Below are 18,515 nucleotides of genomic sequence, written 5' to 3'. Positions count from 1 at the left end.
CTGGGGATAAGATCAAGTAGCAGTATGGTAAGTTTCTAGAGGCACTGAGAAAAATTAATTTCATTGCCCTTCTCAACATCTAGTGGCGTTTTATATCTCTTGGCTCATGACCATTTGATCCATCTTCAAGGTATATCACTTCAATTACTGTGTCACAATTACACAATCATTTCCTCTTTTATAGTCAATTCATGCCTACCCCTCCCCCATTTTATAAGAACATTTGTATTTAGAACTAAGACCCACCCTGACAATCCAGAAATACCCTTATTCACATCTCCAGTGTCCATTTTGCCACTTACTGCAGCGTCCATAGATTCTAGAGATTAAAATAAAAATCTTTGGAACACTATTACAGGGCTTAGACATTGCAAACTGGAAAAGTAAATTCACATGGTAAGTATGGAATTGTTTGTTTGTTTGTTTGTTTTGAAGTAGTCTAATGGTTTGGTCATGAAGTCTTTCACTGAAATGAGGATACAGACTCCATTGCTATCTCAGGGAATCTCAGGCCAGTGTGGAAACAGAGTAGAAAAGCAAATTCCTCATCTTGGTTCATTGGTAAGTTTGGATCTTGAACAGAAGATGATTTTCTTCAAGCAATTCTTCTCCATCTAGAAACTATTACACAAGTTTTTATCACAGCACATTATGTAAGTCAATAATTGTCCTCTTTTTAATTCTCCTTCCTGGCATTTATACTGGCACCCTTGGTGTGAGAACACATGGTTAGTTCCTAAAAATAAAGAAGTTGATTATACATGCTGGAAGAATTTGTTATAAGACAACTTTCTAAAAGTCACCACCAAGAGGAAAACCCAATCATACTATATCCCCTTCCTCATCTCCTTTGGAGGTTACTCTTCTTTATTGACTCTGATTCTGGATGCCAAGCCTCTTTGAAAATACCCTTTTCCTCCCTCCCCAAATGTATTCACTGCCTTATTACTTAGAGAGATAGATATTGTCACCTTCTTTATAAAGGCAGTAGTAGGAAGAATAGTTGTTTGAAGACATTTTTGGAGTCTGTATCATCTCTACTCACCATAATAGTATGATGTGCTATAACATGATTCACCAGCTTTTGCAACGCATTGGCTTCTATTTTCTTTACATTTTGAATTCTGTGATTTTTTACAGACATTACAGATGAGACCTGTATTTTTGGATAAGGAGAGATTAGGATTTTTAGGATGAACCATGGGGCCATGGGAACAGTGGATTACAAGAACAAAGAGAGGCTTCAGTGTTAACACATAGACTGTGTTGTCTGTTTACCTCATCAGCTGGTATTCAACATAACTCTGTGAATTAAGCTAGAGGATGGATGAAGATAATAAAGGCATCATTCACATTACATAGTTAGTACCTACTTATATTTGAAGATGAAATAAAAACAGAGAGAATTCAAATGTAGTTTGAGTATAACAATAGACAGATTTCATTGGGCAGAGATGAATATGCTGTCAATATGCTGTCTTCTAGGCAGGGCTTCTCTAGACAAGGACTTGAGTTGACTATTGGTGATTTGGACATGTCCGTTAGATCTGGGTAATTCTGTGTTGGAGGGTATAGAGGACAGAATAACAATGGGATGTTCACAGCACACTGAGGTTACATACTCTGCTGATGCTCCCATCTTGCTTAGCCCGACTTTCTCTCTTTTCAACAAATAAGTATCACCAAGTGTTACTACCAAACTGAGAAATGATCCAGGAATCTTTGTGTCAGGTAATAACAGGGCAGGAGAGGAAGGATGATGAGGTGACATCAAAAGCTATGACAAAGTTAGCTTTAAGAATTAAGAGCAAAGTTTATGGAGACAGAAAAGTGTAGTATGTTATTTTAATTTTTCATCTCATTCATTCTAAGATTATTGAGTCAGAACCTATGTAGAGCCCAGGAGGTCTTAACTGACATCTAATTTTGAGGATGCTTTTGTGATATGGGTTTATATTCTACTCTCCCCACTCCACAAAATCTACCGTTACAAATGTTGCTCGCAGTTCCTAATGACAAATCTGATTGTTTTTGCATTATCCAAGAGTTCATCCTCTTATAAATAGAGATGATTTTTAAGGCAAATGGGTAGATGCACACGTTAGTTGCAAACATAGTGCAACTTTTTTATATCAGATTCTCGAGCATTATAATTTAGTGATATGGCTATCCAGTATACATATTCTGCACTTTGATTTCTTTTAACAGTTTGCTATATACATAATATGCCAGTGTAGCTTTGTAGCAGGCTTTAGTTAATCAATTCCTTATGTATATTTATTTTTATTTTTTGATATGACTTGGCACAATCCTGAACACTATTCATTATAATATATTGAGGTTGTTCTAATATAATATCATTTGCATGTGATTCTATCTATTAAATAATTTAATATAAGCAGAATTTCAGGTTAAAAATAATGATTTTGGTAGATTTGCAAGATTGACTCTAATCGGAATGAAATTATATACACTCTTGTTATCAATTTTAGACAATTCTTATCTTTTTTAAACCAGATCATTGTATTCTATTATTCAGTTTCTGAATATGAAATATCTGATAGGTTCTTTTCATTTGTATTTCTTTTTGCTATATAATGAATAAGATTGAGCACATCTTTATATATTTAAAACCTATTTGTATTTACTCTAGGGTGAATTTTTATTGCTTTAACTTATTTTTATGTTAGATTATTAGTGAATTTAATTTTTTTATTTGAAGTCATTCTATAGTAAGAATATTAGCCAATTGTTCATGACATTAATTAACTTTTATTTTTTGCCATGAGGAAGTTTTAAAATTTTCTTTCCTTATATTTTTAGTTTTTGACATAACACAATTACATCGTTTCTCTCTTCCCATTCTTCTCTCCAAAGCATCCTATTGGGCCTTCCTTGTTCTCTTTAAAATTTATGTGTTCTTTTTAAAAAGAACTCTACGTTTTTGAAGTATTGTAAAAAATGTCTTTCTCAGAGAACTTTAGACCAATTGCCCTTATGAATATAGATGCAAAAATTCTCAATAAAATTCTTGCCAACCGAATCCAAAAACTCATCAAAATGATCATCCACTATGATCAAGTAGGCTTCATCCCAGGGATGCATGAATGTCTCAATATATGGAAATCAGTCAATGTAATGCACTATATAAAGAAATCAAATAAAAAAAACCACATTATCATTTCGTTTGATGCTGAGAGAGCATTTGACAAAATCCAACACCCCTTCATGACAAAAAGTCTTGGAAAGATCAGGAATTCAAGGCCCATACCTAAACATAGTAAAAGAAATATACAGCAAACCAGTAGCCAACATGAAACTAAATAGAGAGAAACTTGAAGCAATCCCACTGAAATCAGGGGCTAGACAAGGCTGTCCATTTTCTGCCTACCTGTTCAATATAGTACTTAATGTCCTAGCCAGAGCAATTCGACGACAAAAGTGGTTCAAAGGGATATAAATTGGAAAGGCAGAAGTCAAAGTATCACTATTTGCAGATTATATGATAGTATACTTAAGTAACCCCCCCCCAAATTCCACCAGAGAACTCCTAAACCTGATAAACAAGTTCAGCAAAGTGGCTGCATATAAAATTAACTCAAACAAATCAGTAGCCTTCCTATACTCAAAGTACAAAGAGGCTGAGAAGAAATTAGGGAAAAGACACCCCTCACAATAGTCACAGATAATATAAAATACCTTGGTGTTACTTTAATTAAGCAAATGAAAGATATGTATGACAAGAACTTCACCAATAGCGTATGCTCTAAGAGCAAGAATTGACAAATGGTACCTCATAAGGTTACAGAGTTTCTGTAAGGCAAAGGACACCATCAAGAGGACAGATCGGCAACCAACAAATTGGGAAAAGATCTTCACCAATCCTACATCAGATAGAGGGCTAATATCCAATATATATATATAAAGAACTCAAGTAGTTAGACTCCAGAAAACCGAACAACCCTATTAAAAAATGGGGTACAGAGTTAAACAAAGAATTCTCACCTGAAGAACTTCGGATGGTGGAGAAGCATCTTAAAAAATGCTCAACTTCATTAGTCATTAGGGAAATGCAAATCAAAACAACACTAAGATTTCATCTTACACCAGTCAGAATGGCTAAGATTAAAAATTCAGGAGACAGCAGGTGTTGGAGAGGGTGTGGAGAAAGAGGAACACTCCTCCACTGCTGGTGGGGTTGCAAATTGGTACAACCACTCTGGAAATCAGTCTGGCGGTTCCTCCAAAAACTGGGCACCTCACTTCCAGAAGATCCTGCTATACCACTCCTGGCCATATATCCAGAGGATTCCCCACCATGTAATAAGGATACATGCTCTACTATGTTCATAGCAGCCCTATTTATAATTGCCAGATGCTGGAAAGAACCCAGGTATCCCTCAACAGAAGAGTGGATGCAAAAAATGTGGTATATCTACACAATAGAGTACTATTCAGCCATTAGAAACAATGAATTCATGAAATTCTTAGGCAAATGGATGGAGCTAGAGAACATCATACTAAGTGAGGTAACCCAGACTCAAAAGGTGAATCATGGTATGCACTCACTAATGAGTGGTTATTAACCTAGAAAACTGGACTACGCAAAACATAATCCACACATCAAATGAGATACAAGAAGAAAGGAGGAGTCGCCCCTGGTTCTGGAAAGACTCAGTGAAACAGTATTCGGCAAAACCAGAACGGGGAAGTGGGAAGGGGTGGGAGGGAGGACAGGGGAAGAGAAGGGGGCTTACGGGACTTTTGGGGAGTGGGGGGGGCTAGAAAAGGGGAAATCATTTGAAATGTAAATAAATTATATCGAATAAAAAAATTAAAAAAAAAAAGAACTTCAAGTCTCTGAAGAAAGAAATTGAAGATCTCAGAAGATGGAAATACCTTCCGTGCTGATGAATTGGCAGAGTTAATATTGTACAAATGGCCACCTTGCCTAAGGCAATCTACAGATTCAATGCAATCCCCATTAAATTCCAACTCAATTCTTCATAGAGTTAGAAAGGCCAATTTCCTAATTGATTTGGAATAACAAAAATCCCAGGATAGGTAAAATTATTGTCAACAACAAAAGAATCTCTGGCAGAATCATCATTCCTGACTTCAAGCTATACTACAGAGCAATAGTGATTAAAAAACAGGCAGGTAGATCAATGGAATAGAATTGAAGTCCCAGAAATGAACTGACACACCTATGTTCACTTGATCTTCAACAAAGGAGCTAAAAAACCCAGTAGATAAAAGAAAGCATTTTCAACAAATGTTTCTGTGTCAACTGGCAGTCAACATGTAGAAGCATGCAAGTTGATCCATTCTTATTTCACTGTAGAAAGCTCAAGTCTAAGTGGATCTAGGACCGCTACATAAAATCAGATACAATGAATTTAATAGAAGAGGAAGTGGGGAAGGACTTGGAGTACATGGGCACAGAAGAACATTTCCTGAACAGAACATCAATGGCTTATGTCCTAAGATCAAGAATTGACATATGGGACCTCATAAAATTCTAAAGATTCCTTAAGGCAAAGGAAACTGTCAATAGGACAAAATGGCAACCAACAGATTGGGAAAAGATCTTTACCAATCCTATCTCCTATAAAAATCCTATAAAGGGCTAATATACAATGCATACAAAGAACTCAAGAAGTTAGACTCCAGAGAAACAAATAACACTAATAAAAAATCGGGTATAGAGCTGAACAAAACGTTCTCATCTGAGGAATACTGAATGGCTATGATACACCTAAAGAAATGTTCAATATTCTTAATCATCAGGGAAATGAAAATCAAAATAACCCTGAAATTCCACCTCTCACTAGTCAGAATTCTCCCACTAAAACTCTGGGAACAACAGATGCTGTAGAGGATGTAAAGAAAGAGGAGCACTTCTCCATTATTGGTGGGATTGCAAGCTGGCACAACCACTCTGGAAGTCGATTTGGTGGTATTTCAGAAAATTGGACCTAGTATTTATTACCTGAGGACCCAGATATACCACTCCTGTGCATATACCCAGAAGATTCTCCAACACATAATAAGAACACATGCTCCACTGTGTTTATAGCAGCCTTGTTTATAATAGCGAGAAGCTGGAAGAACCTAGATGTCCCTCAACAGAGGAATGGATACAGAAATTGTGGTACATTTACACAATGGATTACTACTCAGCTATTCAAAACAATGAATTCATGAAATCCTTAGGCAAATGGATGGAGCTAGAAAATATCATCCTGAGTGAGGTAACCCAATCACAAAAGAACACACAAGGTATGCAATTGCTAATAAGTGGATATTAGCTCAAAAGCTCGGGAATACCCAAGATAAAATTTACAGACCACATGAAGCTCAAGAAGAAGGAAGACCAAAGTGTGGATACTTTGGTCCATGTTAGAAGGGGGATCAAATTACCCATGGCTCATAGACAATCAGTGGACTGATCATAGGGTCCCCAATGGAGGAGGTAGAGAAAGAATCCAAGGAGCTGAAGAGCTTTGCAGCCCCATAAGAGGAACAGTATTATGTACCAACTGGTATCCCCAGAGCTCCCAGGGAATAAACCACTAACCAAAGGTACACATGGATGGACCTATAGCTCCAGCTACATATGTAGCATATGTTGGCCTTTTCAGACATCAGTGAGAGGAGATATCATTGGTCCTGTGAAGGCTTGATGCCTCAGTGTAGGGGAATGCCAGGTTTGGAAAGTGGGAGGGGGTGTTTAAGCAGGAGAAGGGGGATAGGGTATTTTTGGACTGGTATGGAGGAAAGGGGTTAACATTTGAAATGTAAATAAATCAAATATCTAGTAAAAGAAAATCTTTCTCTAATAGGTAAAGAACCCTACATTTTCTGTTTTATGGCTTAACATTTCTTAGTATGAAAACGTTGACAAAATAGAAATGACATTGTACTTCAAGTACATTTGAGAGGTAGAAAGGATAGGAATTAGCCATTAATTTTTATTTAGTAATGAGGGAGCGTAATATATCAAGGCTGATATTCAAGGAGCTGTGCATTCACTGTTATAAGACAGAAGCCAAGAAGTGAGTTCACCCTAAGGAGTGAAGTTAGGGTTTTTAAGCTACAAATTTTAATTGAGACCTTGAAAATAGAATGGAATCTGTGAGTAGTATTAAGCTTTGAAGAGCCCAGGTGTCATTAAGTAAATAAAGATCCCTGCAAAGCACATGGAGAAGAAGTGGCCAGAGAAACGAAGGGAAGGATACTGTTGTGTAGAATACAACATAATAGTGTTTCTAGAAAAGAGGAAATAAAATGGAAACCTAAAACTAAAAGCTCAAAGAACTGAAGGTCTGAAACTTACCGTCCCATTTCTCTGCAATCACTGATCTCTCCAGTGTCCAGAACCTCAGGTTTGAGCTGCAATGCCTGACTGAGTCTGGAGGGCAGTGGTTTAGAGACTACCACCCTTAAGACCTCCCTTCACTCCCCTTTGGAGACACTTACCCTCCACGATGCAGAGACAAGATAAAGTCACAATGAGCAGTGTGCCGATTTTCATCACTGCATTCATGTTGGATGTGAGAAGGTGGCTTGAGGTAAATGATGGCCACTTGATCTCTATATAAAGCTAGAGAACAGGAAGGAATCTGCAACATAGGCACTGGGAGGAAATGCCCTTTTCTTTTTCTAAAAACGAGATGTATGATAATATGGAAAGTACAGGCTGTCCAGCTATTTAGCTACAGCTGAGTCAGATAGTGTCCCCTCACTTATCTCTTCCGTGTACCCGTGTGTGTGTGTGTGTGTGTGTGTGTGTGTGTGTGTGTGTGTGTGTGCTCTCGTGCATGCATGCACACACACACATATGTATGCATGCAAGAGAGAGAGAGGGAGGGAAGAAGAGAGAGAGAGAGAGAGAGAGAGAGAGAAGAGAAGAGAAGAGAAGAGAAGAGAAGAGAAGAGAAGAGAAGAGAAGAGAAGAGAAGAGAAGAGAAGAGAAGAGAAGAGAAAGAGAATGAGTGCACTAGTTTTCTGGCCTTTCAGAAACGTCTCTTTATACTAAGTGGGAAATATCTGCTCATCCTAGGATTCAGAAATGGGAAATGTGACTCTGAATTAAAAGGTTCCAGAGAACGAACATGTAACATGAACGTTTCCTGCACAGGTTATTGCTAAACTGGAAAATTCTCCAGTTTGTGTCATAAGAAAGGAGGAATTTTAAGCTTATATTTTACATGCAACTCCCCAGGCTCCTGTCTTCCAGCACCTCCATTTTTTTCCTTAGGAAGTTCTACCCCATCATGTTAGAAGTCTGGGATATCTGGAGGGTCCCAGTAAATTTCTCCATTGTTGATTTCAAGGGTGAAGGAAGAAATGTGGGTGTTTTTCAGAGACAGTTCCAATGAGCTCCTTCTAGAGATCTGAGCATTTTCCGGGTGTTTTCTGTCCTGTCCTTTCTGGGATAAAAGTTAGGACCATATTCCCACCACACTTAATCTTGTCTCATGCAGCATCCTTCTATTTGTTCTCAGGGAAAGCAAATAGGCTGCTCCCAACCTCCCTCTGAGCCATTCATCTCCAGTCCAGAACAAACTTCTAAAAGAAAATGTAATACTTGTTAACCTTGTGGTCACTCCAATTTCTCAGGGATATTTATTTCCTTCATCATACTGCTATCTCTGAAGGGGTCACTCTCTCTTCCCCATTCCAGTTGGAACTAGGTCTTGTTATCTTTCTTTTGCGGTTGGTCTTGTCCTCTGTAGGGATTTTGTGCATGTCATGTTCTAAGACCTTAACAGACAGGGTTCTCCCTTTCCTTTGACACTACCTTTCACATACCAGATGCTAAAAATAAAAAAGCAAAAACCTCTGTGAATTATGTATAATATATATCACTTCTTGAAATGATAGCATATGCTCAGACAGGCTCAGCAATACACCCAATGTCACACACCAGCTAGCACTTTGCAAGAGATCTGAAACTGTTTGTGTGCCACAAAATTACATTAGAGATACATTTATAAGTCATAAATTTATTCCTATTATTGGATTTTCTGTGATTCTCATCTCTTGAGAAAGCTATGAATTTTTAAGTAACTTCCTGGAACTGTACCATAGTGAACAAGAAATTCAGTTCTGTATTTTGAGAGTTATATACTTTATATTAGTTTCATATTGCCATGGTAAAAATAAACTGTAAATAGTAGCTTATGATGCCATAAATTATTCTCTTAAAGTTTCAGAGGATGGATATTTTACTGGTTTACAAGAAATATGTTAGCAACAGGCTGGTACCTTTTGGAGCCACCGAAGGAAAAAGTATGTTTTCTTGGCTTTTTATCAGATTAAACTGGCTTCCAACATCCATTAGTTTGTGACCCATTTCTCTATCTTCAAAGTATATAGTTTCAAAATCTGTAATCATCATTATATCACACTCCACATTGTGTAGTCAAATCCCCCATGCTCCATCTCCTGCCCAATGTTAGTAATCAATATAGGGCTTTGTATATGCTAGGCAAGTGGTTCACATTAGAGCTAGGTCCTTGGTTCTCTACTTCTCTGTTATAAGATTATTTGTGATTGTATTATGAGCCAAAACATTGTAAATATGATGAAATTGCATTTGATGTCCCTTAACATAACTGGATATTAAAAGTCCTTTTGAGCATTTGCAGAAACATACAGGTGATCCTGGGTTTGATAATTATGAACCTGTGAGTGAACTAGAAAGCAACTTTTCTCCACAGCTTTTTCTTCAGATCTATCTTTGAATTTCTATCCTGACTTTCTTCAGTGGCAACAGATAATGACTTGAATGTGTAAGTGAAATAAACTCTTTTTCTCCCCTAAGGTGCTGTAATATGTTTTGTCATGGTGACAGAAGGAAACAAAACACCATCTGAAGTTTTCTGGTAGACTTTTTGTTATTTTAATTCATACATATTATCTGTAAATAGACATGTTTTGATTTTTTTCTTGTTCGTAGCCTCTCAGTTTTCTTTTTTCTTTTTTTGCTTTATTGCCCCACCTAGTGTTTTTATGACAATATTGAAAAGGAGTTGAAATATTGGATCTCTCTCTGTTGTTCCTAACTTCAGTGAGATTGCTTCAAGATTTTCTCCATTTAGGATAACGCAAGCTGTCGGTAGCTTTTATTCTTTTGAAGTATATTCCTGCTAGGCCTACATTCTCTAGGACTTTTATCATGAAGATGTTAGTGTTAGATTTTGTCAAAGGTCTTTTCTGTTTCTTTTTTTCCCCTTTTTTATTCGATATATTTTTATTTACATTTCAAATGATTTCCCATTTCCTGGCTTCCCACTCCCTGAAAGTCCCATAAGCCCTCTTCCCTTCTCCTTTTGCCCCATCCACCCCTTCCCACTTCCCTGTTCTGCTATTGTCCTGCCCTGCTGCACTGAGCCTTTTCAAAAACAGGGGCCACTCCTCCATTCTTCTTGGACATCATTTGATATGTGGATTATGTCTTGGGTTTTCCAAGTTTCTAGGCTAATATCCACTTATCAGTGAGTGCATACCATGATTGATCTTTTGAGACTGGGTTACCTCACTTAGTTTGATGTTCTCCAGCTCCATACATTTGTCTAAGAATTTCATGAATTCATTGTTTCTAATGGCTGAATAGTACTCCATTGTGTATATATAACCCTCCTTTTTTAATCCATTCCTCCGTTGTGGGACATCTGAGTTCTTTCCAGCTTCTGGCTATTATAAATAGGGCTGCTATGAACATAGTGGAGCATGTGTCCTTTTTACATGTTAGGGAGTCCTCTGGGTATATGCCCAGGAGTGGTATACCGGGATCCTCTGGTAGTATCATGCCCAGTTTTGTGAGGAACCTACAGACTGATTTCCAGAGTGTTCATACCAGATTGCAGTCCCACTAGTAGTGGAGGAGTGTTCCTCTTTCTCCACATCCTTGTGAGTACCTGCTATCTCCTGAATTTTTAATCTTAGCCATTCTGACTGGTGTGAGGTGAAATCTCAGGATTGTTTTGATTTGCATTTCCCCAATGACTAATGATGTTGAACATTTTTAAGATGCTTCTCAGCCACCAGAAGTTCTTCAGGTGAAAATTCTTTGTTTAGCTCTGTACCCCATTTTTAATAGGGTTATTTGGTTTTCTGGTGTCTAACTTCTTGAGTTCTTTGTATATATTGGATATTAGCCCTCTGTTAGATGTAGGGTTTGTGAAAATCTTTTCCCAATTTATTGGTTGCCGATTTGTCCTTTTGATGGTGTCCTTTGCCTTAGAGAAACTTTGTAATTTTATGAGCTCACTTTTGTCAGTTCTTGATCTTAGAGCATAAGCTATTGGTGTTCTGTTCAGGAAATTTCCCCCTGTACCAATGTCCTCAAGGGTCTTCCCCTGTTCCTTTTCTATTAGTTTCAGTGTGTCTGGTTTTATGTGGAGGTCCTTGATCCACTTGGAGTTGAGCTTAGTACAAGGAGATAAGAATGGATAAATTCACATTCTTCTGCATGCTGACCTCCAATTGAACCAGCACCATTTGTTGAAAAGGCTATCTTTTTTCCACTGGATGTTTTCAGCTCCTTTGTCGAAGATCAAGTGGCCATAGGTGTGTGGATTCATTTCTGGATCTTCATGCTATTCGTTGATCTGCCTGCCTGTCACTGTACCAATACGATGCAATTTTTAACACTATTTCTCTGCAGTATTGCTTGAGGTCCAGGATACTGATTCCCCCAGAATTTCTTTCACTGTTGAGAATAGTTTTAGCTATCCTGTGTTTTTGTTTGTTTGTTTGTTTGTTTGTTTGTTATTCCAGATGAATTTGAGAATTGCTCTTTCTAACTCTATGAAGAACTGAGTTGGGTTTTTATGGGTATTGCGTTGAATATCTATATTGCTTTTGGCAAGATGGCCATTTTAACTATATTAATCCTGCCAATCCATGGGCATGGCAGATTTTTTCATTTTCCGAGGTCTTCTTCCATTTCCTTCTTCAGAGACTTGGAGTTCTTGTCATACAGATCTTTCACTTGTTTGGTCAGAGTCACACCAAGATACTTTATATTGTTTGTGGGTATTTTGAAGGGTGTCATTTCCCTAATTTCTCATCCTGCTTATCCTTTGAGTATAGGAAGGCTATTCAGGTGGTCATGTGATATTTTTCTCTAAGTCCACATATTATTGTTATGAGGGATTGGCTTTAGTTCTTTGAAAGTGTGGCAGAATGCCTTTTATTGCTCTTTGGGTTTTCTCATGGGTCTATAAATGTTGTTGATTTCCTCTTGATTTAATTTTGCTGGTTTGGCAGAAACTAGATATTCATCCATTTCTTTTAGGTTTTCTAGCTTAATGTGGTACAGGTTTCTAAACTATTTTCTTATAATATTCTGAGTGGCTTTGACTTCTATTGTGGTGATTCTGTACATTTTTATTCTGCTAACTTGGGTTCTCTCTTACTTTCTTTTGATTAGTTGGGGTACAGGTCTGTCAATATTGTTTATCTTCTCAAAGAACCCAATTGTATGCTCATTGATTCTTTGAACTGTTACCTTCTTTCTATTTCACTTATTTATGCTCTAATTTTATTTCTTGCTGTCGACTAAGTTTACGTTTGATCTGTTCTTTTTCTCCAAATTTTCTTTAAATCATTTAATTTTGCTTTTTTCCGTGTGATCTCCTAATGTAGACACTTATACAGAGTTTTAATTTCCCTCATAAGATTGCTTTTTATGTGTCTCAGAGGTTTTTTCTATTGTGTTTACATTTTCACATGCATTCAGGATAATTTTCATTTTTATCTTTAATCCACTTCTCATTCAGTTTAATCTGTTCTTTTATAGTGAGTTTAATCTCCTTGAATTTGAGTACTTATTAGAGATTTATTTAAAAAATTGATATTTTTATTGCATAGTGGTCAGATAGGAGGCATCAAATCATTTGTATATGTTTTTAATTTGTAGAAATTTACTTTTGTGCATGTTCCAGTATGTAGTCTATTTTAGAGAAGCTTCTGTGTACTGCTGTGTACTCAATGGTGTTTATGTGGAACAACCCACAATATCTATGAAGTACATCGGATGTATAAGCTTCTCTGGTAATTTTTTCAGTTGATCTATTGAAGAAATGGTATATTGAAATGACCTACTCTTTTTTTTATTTTTTTTTATTCGATATAATTTATTTACATTTCAAATGATTTCCCCTTTTCTAGCCCCCCACTCCCCGAAAGTCCCGTAAGCTCCCTTCTCTTTCCCTGTCCTCCCATCCACCCCTTCCCACTTCCCCGTTCTGGTTTTGCTGAATACTGTTTCACTGAGTCTTTCCAGAACCAGGGGCCACTCCTCCTTTCTTCTTGTACCTCATTTGATGTGTGGATTATGTTTTGGGTATTCCAGTTTTCTAGGTTAATATCCACTTATTAGTGAGTGCATACCATGATTCACCTTTTGAGTCTGGGTTACCTCACTGAGTATGATATTCTCTAGCTCCATCCATTTGCCTAAGAATTTCATGAATTCATTGTTTCTAATGGCTGAATAGTACTCCATTGTGTAGATATACCACATTTTTTTGCATCCACTCTTCTGTTGAGGGATACCTGGGTTCTTTCCAGCATCTGGCAATTATAAATAGGGCTGCTATGAACATAGTAGAACATGTATCCTTATTACATGGTGGGGAGTCTTCTGGGTATATGCCCAGGAGTGGTATAGCAGGCTCTTCTGGAAGTGAGGTGCCCAGCTTTCAGAGGAACCACCAGACTGATTTCCAGAGTGGTTGTACCAATTTACAACCCCACCAGCAGTGGAGGAGTGTTCCTCTTTCTCCACACCCTCTCCAACACCTGCTGTCTCCTGAATTTTTAATCTTCGCCATTCTGACTGGTGTAAGATGAAATCTTAGGGTTGTTTTGATTTGCATTTCCCTAATGACTAATGAAGTTGAGCATTTTTTAAGATGCTTCTCCGCCATCCGAAGTTCTTCAGGTGAGAATTCTTTGTTTAACTCTGTACCCCATTTTTTAATAGGGTTGTTTGGTTTTCTGGAGTCTAACTTCTTGAGTTCTTTATATATATTGGATATTAGCCCTCTATCTGATGTAGGATTGGTGAAGATCTTTTCCCAATTTGTTGGTTGCCGATTTGTCCTCTCGATGGTGTCCTTTGCCTTACAGAAACTTTGTAATTTTATGAGGTCCCATTTGTCAATTCTTGCTCTTAGAGTATACACTATTGGTGTTCTGTTCAGAAACTTTCTCCCTGTACCGATGTCCTCAAGGGTCTTCCCCAGTTTCTTTTCTATTAGCTTCAGAGTGTCTGGCTTTATGTGGAGGTCCTTGATCCATTTGGATTTGAGCTTAGTACAAGGAGACAAGGATGGATCAATTCGCATTCTTCTGCATGCAGCCCTCCAGTTGAACCAGCACCATTTGTTGAAAAGGCTATCTTTTTTCCATTGGATGTTTTCAGCCTCTTTGTCAAGGATCAAGTGGCCATAGGTGTGTGGGTTCATTTCTGGATCTTCAATCCTGTTCCATTGATCCTCCTGCCTGTCACTGTACCAATACCATGCAGTTTTTAACACTATTGCTCTGTAGTATTGCTTGAGGTCAGGGATACTGATTCCCCCAGATTTTCTTTTGTTGCTGAGAATAGTTTTAGCTATCCTGGGTTTTTTGTTGTTCCAGATGAATTTGATAATTGCTCTTTCTAACTCTGTGAAGAATTGAGTTGGGATTTTGACGGGTATTGCATTGAATCTGTATAGTGCTTTAGGCAAAATGGCCATTTTAACTATATTGATTCTACCGATCCATGAGCATGGGAGGTTTTCCCATTTTTTGAGGTCTTCTTCCATTTCCTTCTTCAGAGTCTTGAAGTTCTTGTCATACAGATCTTTCACATGTTTGGTAAGAGTCACCCCAAGATACTTTATACTGTTTGACGCTATTGTGAAGGGGGTCATTTCCCTAATTTCTTTCTCAGCCTGCTTATCCTTTGAGTATAGGAAGGCCACTGATTTGCTTGAGTTGATTTTATAACCTGCCACTTTGCTGAAGTTGTTTATCAGCTGTAGGAGCTCTCTAGTGGAGTTCTTTGGGTCACTTAGGTAGACGATCATGTCGTCTGCAAATAATGATAGTTTGACTTCTTCCTTTCCAATTTGTATCCCTTTGACCTCCTTATGTTGTCGAATTGCCCGAGCTAGTACCTCAAGTACAATATTCAAAAGATAAGGAGAAAGGGGGCAGCCTTGTCTGGTCCCTGATTTCAGTGGGATTGCTTCAAGTTTCTCTCCATTTAGTTTGATGCTGGCTACCGGTTTGCTGTATATTGCTTTTATGATGTTTAGGTATGGGCCTTGAATTCCTGTTCTCTCCAAGACTTTAAGCATGAAGGGATGCTGAATTTTGTCAAATGGTTTTTCAGCATCCAATGAAATGACCATGTGGTTTTGTTCTTTGAGTTTGTTTATGTAGTGGATTGTATTGATGGATTTCCGTATATTGAACCAACCCTGCATTCCAGGAATAAAGCCTACTTGATCATGGTGGATGATCGTTTTGATGTGTTCTTGGATTCGGTTGGCAAGAATTTTATTGAGTATTTTTGCATCGATGTTCATAAGGGAAATTGGTCTGAAGTTCTCTTTCTCCGTTGGATCTTTTTGTGGCCTTGGTATCAATGTAATTGTGGCTTCGTAGAAGGAATTGGGTAGTGTTCCTTCTGTTTCTATTTTGTGGAATAGTTTGAAGAGTATTGGTGTTAACTCTTCTTTGAAGGTCTGGTAGAATTCTGCACTGAAGCCATCTGGTCCTGTGCTTTTTTTGGTTGGAAGACTTTCTATGACTTCCTTTCTTTAGGAATTATGGGACTGTTTAGATGGTCTAGTTGGTCCTGATTTAATTTTGGTATTTGGTATCTGTCAAGGAAATTGTCCATTTCCTCCAGATTCTCCATTTGTGTTGAGTACAGGCTCTTGTAGTAGGATCTGATGATTTTTTGGATTTCCTCAGTTTCCGTTGTTATATCTCCCTTTTCATTTCTAAGTTTGTTAATTTTGGATACTTTCTCTGTGCCTTTTGGTCAGTCTGGCTAAGGGTTTATCGATATATCTTGTTGATTTTCTCAAAGAACCAGCTCCTGGTTTTGTTGATTTTTTGTATGGTTCTCTTTGTTTCTACTTGATTGATTTCGGCCCTGAGTTTGATGATTTCCTGCCTTCTACTCCTCCTGTGCGAAATAGCTTCTTTCTGTTCTAGGGCTTTCAGGTGTGTCATTAAGCTGCTAATGTATGCTCTCTCTATTTTCTTTTTGGAGGCACTCAGGGCTATGAGTTTTCCTCTTAGCACTGCTTTCATTGTGTCCCATAGATTTGGGTATGTTGTGTTTTCATTTTCATTGTGTTCTAAAAAGTCTTTAATTTCTTTCTTTATTTCTTCCTTGACCAAGGTATCATTGAGTAGAGTATTGTTCAGTTTCCACGTGTATGTGGGTTTTCTGTTGTTTCTGTTGCTATTGAAGACCACTTTTACTCCATAGTGATCAGATAGGAGGCATGGGATTAGTTCTATCTTCTTATATTTGTTGAGGTCTGTCTTGTGACCAATTATATGGTCGATTTTGGAGAAGGTACCATGAGGTGCTGAGAAAAAGGTATATTCTTTTGTTTTAGGTGAGAATGTTCTATATATATCTGTTAAAACTAATTGGTCCAAAGCTTCAATTAGTTTCATTGTGTCCCTGTTTAGTTTCTGTTTTCCTGATCGGTCCATTGAGGAAATTGCAGTGTTGAAGTCACCCACAATTACTGTGTTAGGTGCAATGTGTGCTTTTAGTTTTAATAAAGTTTCCTTTACAAAAGAGGGTGCCCTTGCATTTGGGGCATAGATGTTCAGGATTGACAGTTCTTCTTTTTGTATTTTTCCTTTGACCAGCAAGAAGTGTCCCTCAGGGTCTCTTTTGATGACTTTGGGTTGAAAGTCAATTTTATCTGATATTAAAATGGGTACTCCAGCTTGTTTCCTGAGACCATTTGCTTGTAAAATTGTCTTCCAGCCTTTTACTCTAAGGTAGTGTTTGTCTTTGACCCTGAGGTGTGTTTCCTGTAAGCAGCAAAATGTAGGGTCCTGTTTACGTATCCAGTCAGTTAGTCTGTGTCTTTTTATTGGGGCATTAAGTCCATTGATGTTAAGAGATATTAAGGAATAGTGATTGTTACTTCCTATCATTTTTGACGTTATTTTTTAAATTTGAATGCTTAACTTCTTTTGGGTTTGATGAAAGGTTACTATCTTGCTTTTTCCAGGGTGAAGTTTCCCTCCTTGTATTGGTGTTGTCCTCCTATTATCCTTTTTAGGGGCGGGTTTGTGGATAGATATTGGGTAAACTTGGTTTTGTCATGAAATATCTTAGTTTCTCCATCTATGGTGATTGAGAGTTTTGCTGGATATAGTAGTTTTGGTTGGCATTTGTGTTCTCTTAGAGTCTGCATGAGATCTGCCCAGGACCTTCTAGCCTTCATAGTCTCAGGTGAAAAGTCTGCTGTGATTCTGATAGGTCTTCCTTTATATGTTACTTGGCCTTTTTCTCATACTGCCTTTAGTATTCTTTCTTTGTTTAGAACATTTGGTGTTTTGATTATTATGTGACGGGAAGTATTTCTGTTTTGGTCCAGTCTGTTTGGAGTTCTGTAGGCTTCTTGTATATTCATGGGCATCTCTCTCTTTAGGTTAGGGAAGTTTTCTTCCATAATTTTATTGAAGATATTTGCTGGCCCTTTAAGTTGTAAATCTTCACTCTCATCTATGCCTATAATCCTTAGGTTTGGTCTTCTCATTGTGTCCTGGATTTCCTGGATATTTTGGGTTACAAGCTTTTTGCATTTTGCATTTTCTTTAACTGTTGAGTCCATGGTTTCTATGGAATCTTCAGCATCTGAGATTCTTTCTTCTATCTCTTGTATTCTGTTGTTGATGTTTGCATCTCTGTCCCCCGATTTCTTCCCAAGGCTTTCTATCTCCAACGTTGTCTCCCTTTGAGTTTTCTTAGTTGTTTCTACTTCTGATTTTAGATCCTGGATGGTTTTGCTTAGCTCCTTCACTTGCATGTTTGTGTTTTCCTGTAATTCTTTAAGAGATTTTTGTGTTTCCTCTTTCATGAGCTCAGCCTGTTGACCAAAGTTCTCCTGTATTTCTTTAAGAGATTTTTGTGTTTCGTCTTTCATGACCTCAGCCTGTTGACCAAAGTTCTTCTGTATTTCTTTAAGTGTTTTTTTGCATTTCCTCCTTGTTGGCTTTTGTATTCTCCTGGATTTCTTTCAATGATTTTTGTGTTTCACTTGCAAGGGCTTCTAACTTTTGATCCATTTTCTCCTGAATTTCTTTAAGTATGTCCTTCATGCGTTCCTGTACCAGCATCATGACCAGTGATTTTAAATCCAAATCTTGTTTTACTGGTGTGATGGGGTATCCAGGACATGTTGGTAGAGGAGAATTGGGTTCAGATGTTGCCATATTGCCTTGATTTCTGTTAGTGACGT

General features: G+C 37.6%; 1 protein-coding gene across 1 annotated transcript; it reads right to left on the bottom strand.

Annotated features, from left to right (window-relative positions):
* Nucleotides 1-614: 614 nt before the first annotated feature.
* On the bottom strand, nucleotides 615-7,549 carry LOC127690220 (prostate and testis expressed protein 4-like). Its single transcript, XM_052189763.1, has 3 exons — nucleotides 7,483-7,549; nucleotides 1,046-1,156; nucleotides 615-736 (listed from the first exon to the last, which is right to left on the bottom strand). Exons 1-3 carry the CDS (start codon nucleotides 7,547-7,549, stop codon nucleotides 615-617), a joined length of 300 nt encoding a protein of 99 aa, XP_052045723.1.
* Between the last annotated feature and the right edge of the window lie 10,966 nt (nucleotides 7,550-18,515).

This window comes from Apodemus sylvaticus, chromosome 7 (assembly GCF_947179515.1).
Source record: "Apodemus sylvaticus chromosome 7, mApoSyl1.1, whole genome shotgun sequence".
NCBI lineage: Eukaryota > Metazoa > Chordata > Mammalia > Rodentia > Muridae > Apodemus > Apodemus sylvaticus.
The sequence above is the reverse complement of the archived record's forward strand: the minus strand, read 5'-3'. Positions and strand labels throughout refer to the sequence as shown.

Coding starts and splice junctions, on each gene's coding strand:
- LOC127690220 (XM_052189763.1), bottom strand. CDS start 7,549: ATGAATGCAGTGATGAAAATCGGCACACTGCTCATTGTGACTTTATCT. Junction 1,157..7,482: donor TTGTCTCTGCATCGTGGAGG/GTAAGTGTCTCC, acceptor CCAAAAATACAG/GTCTCATCTGTAATGTCTGT. Junction 737..1,045: donor TAGCACATCATACTATTATG/GTGAGTAGAGAT, acceptor CTTTATTTTTAG/GAACTAACCATGTGTTCTCA.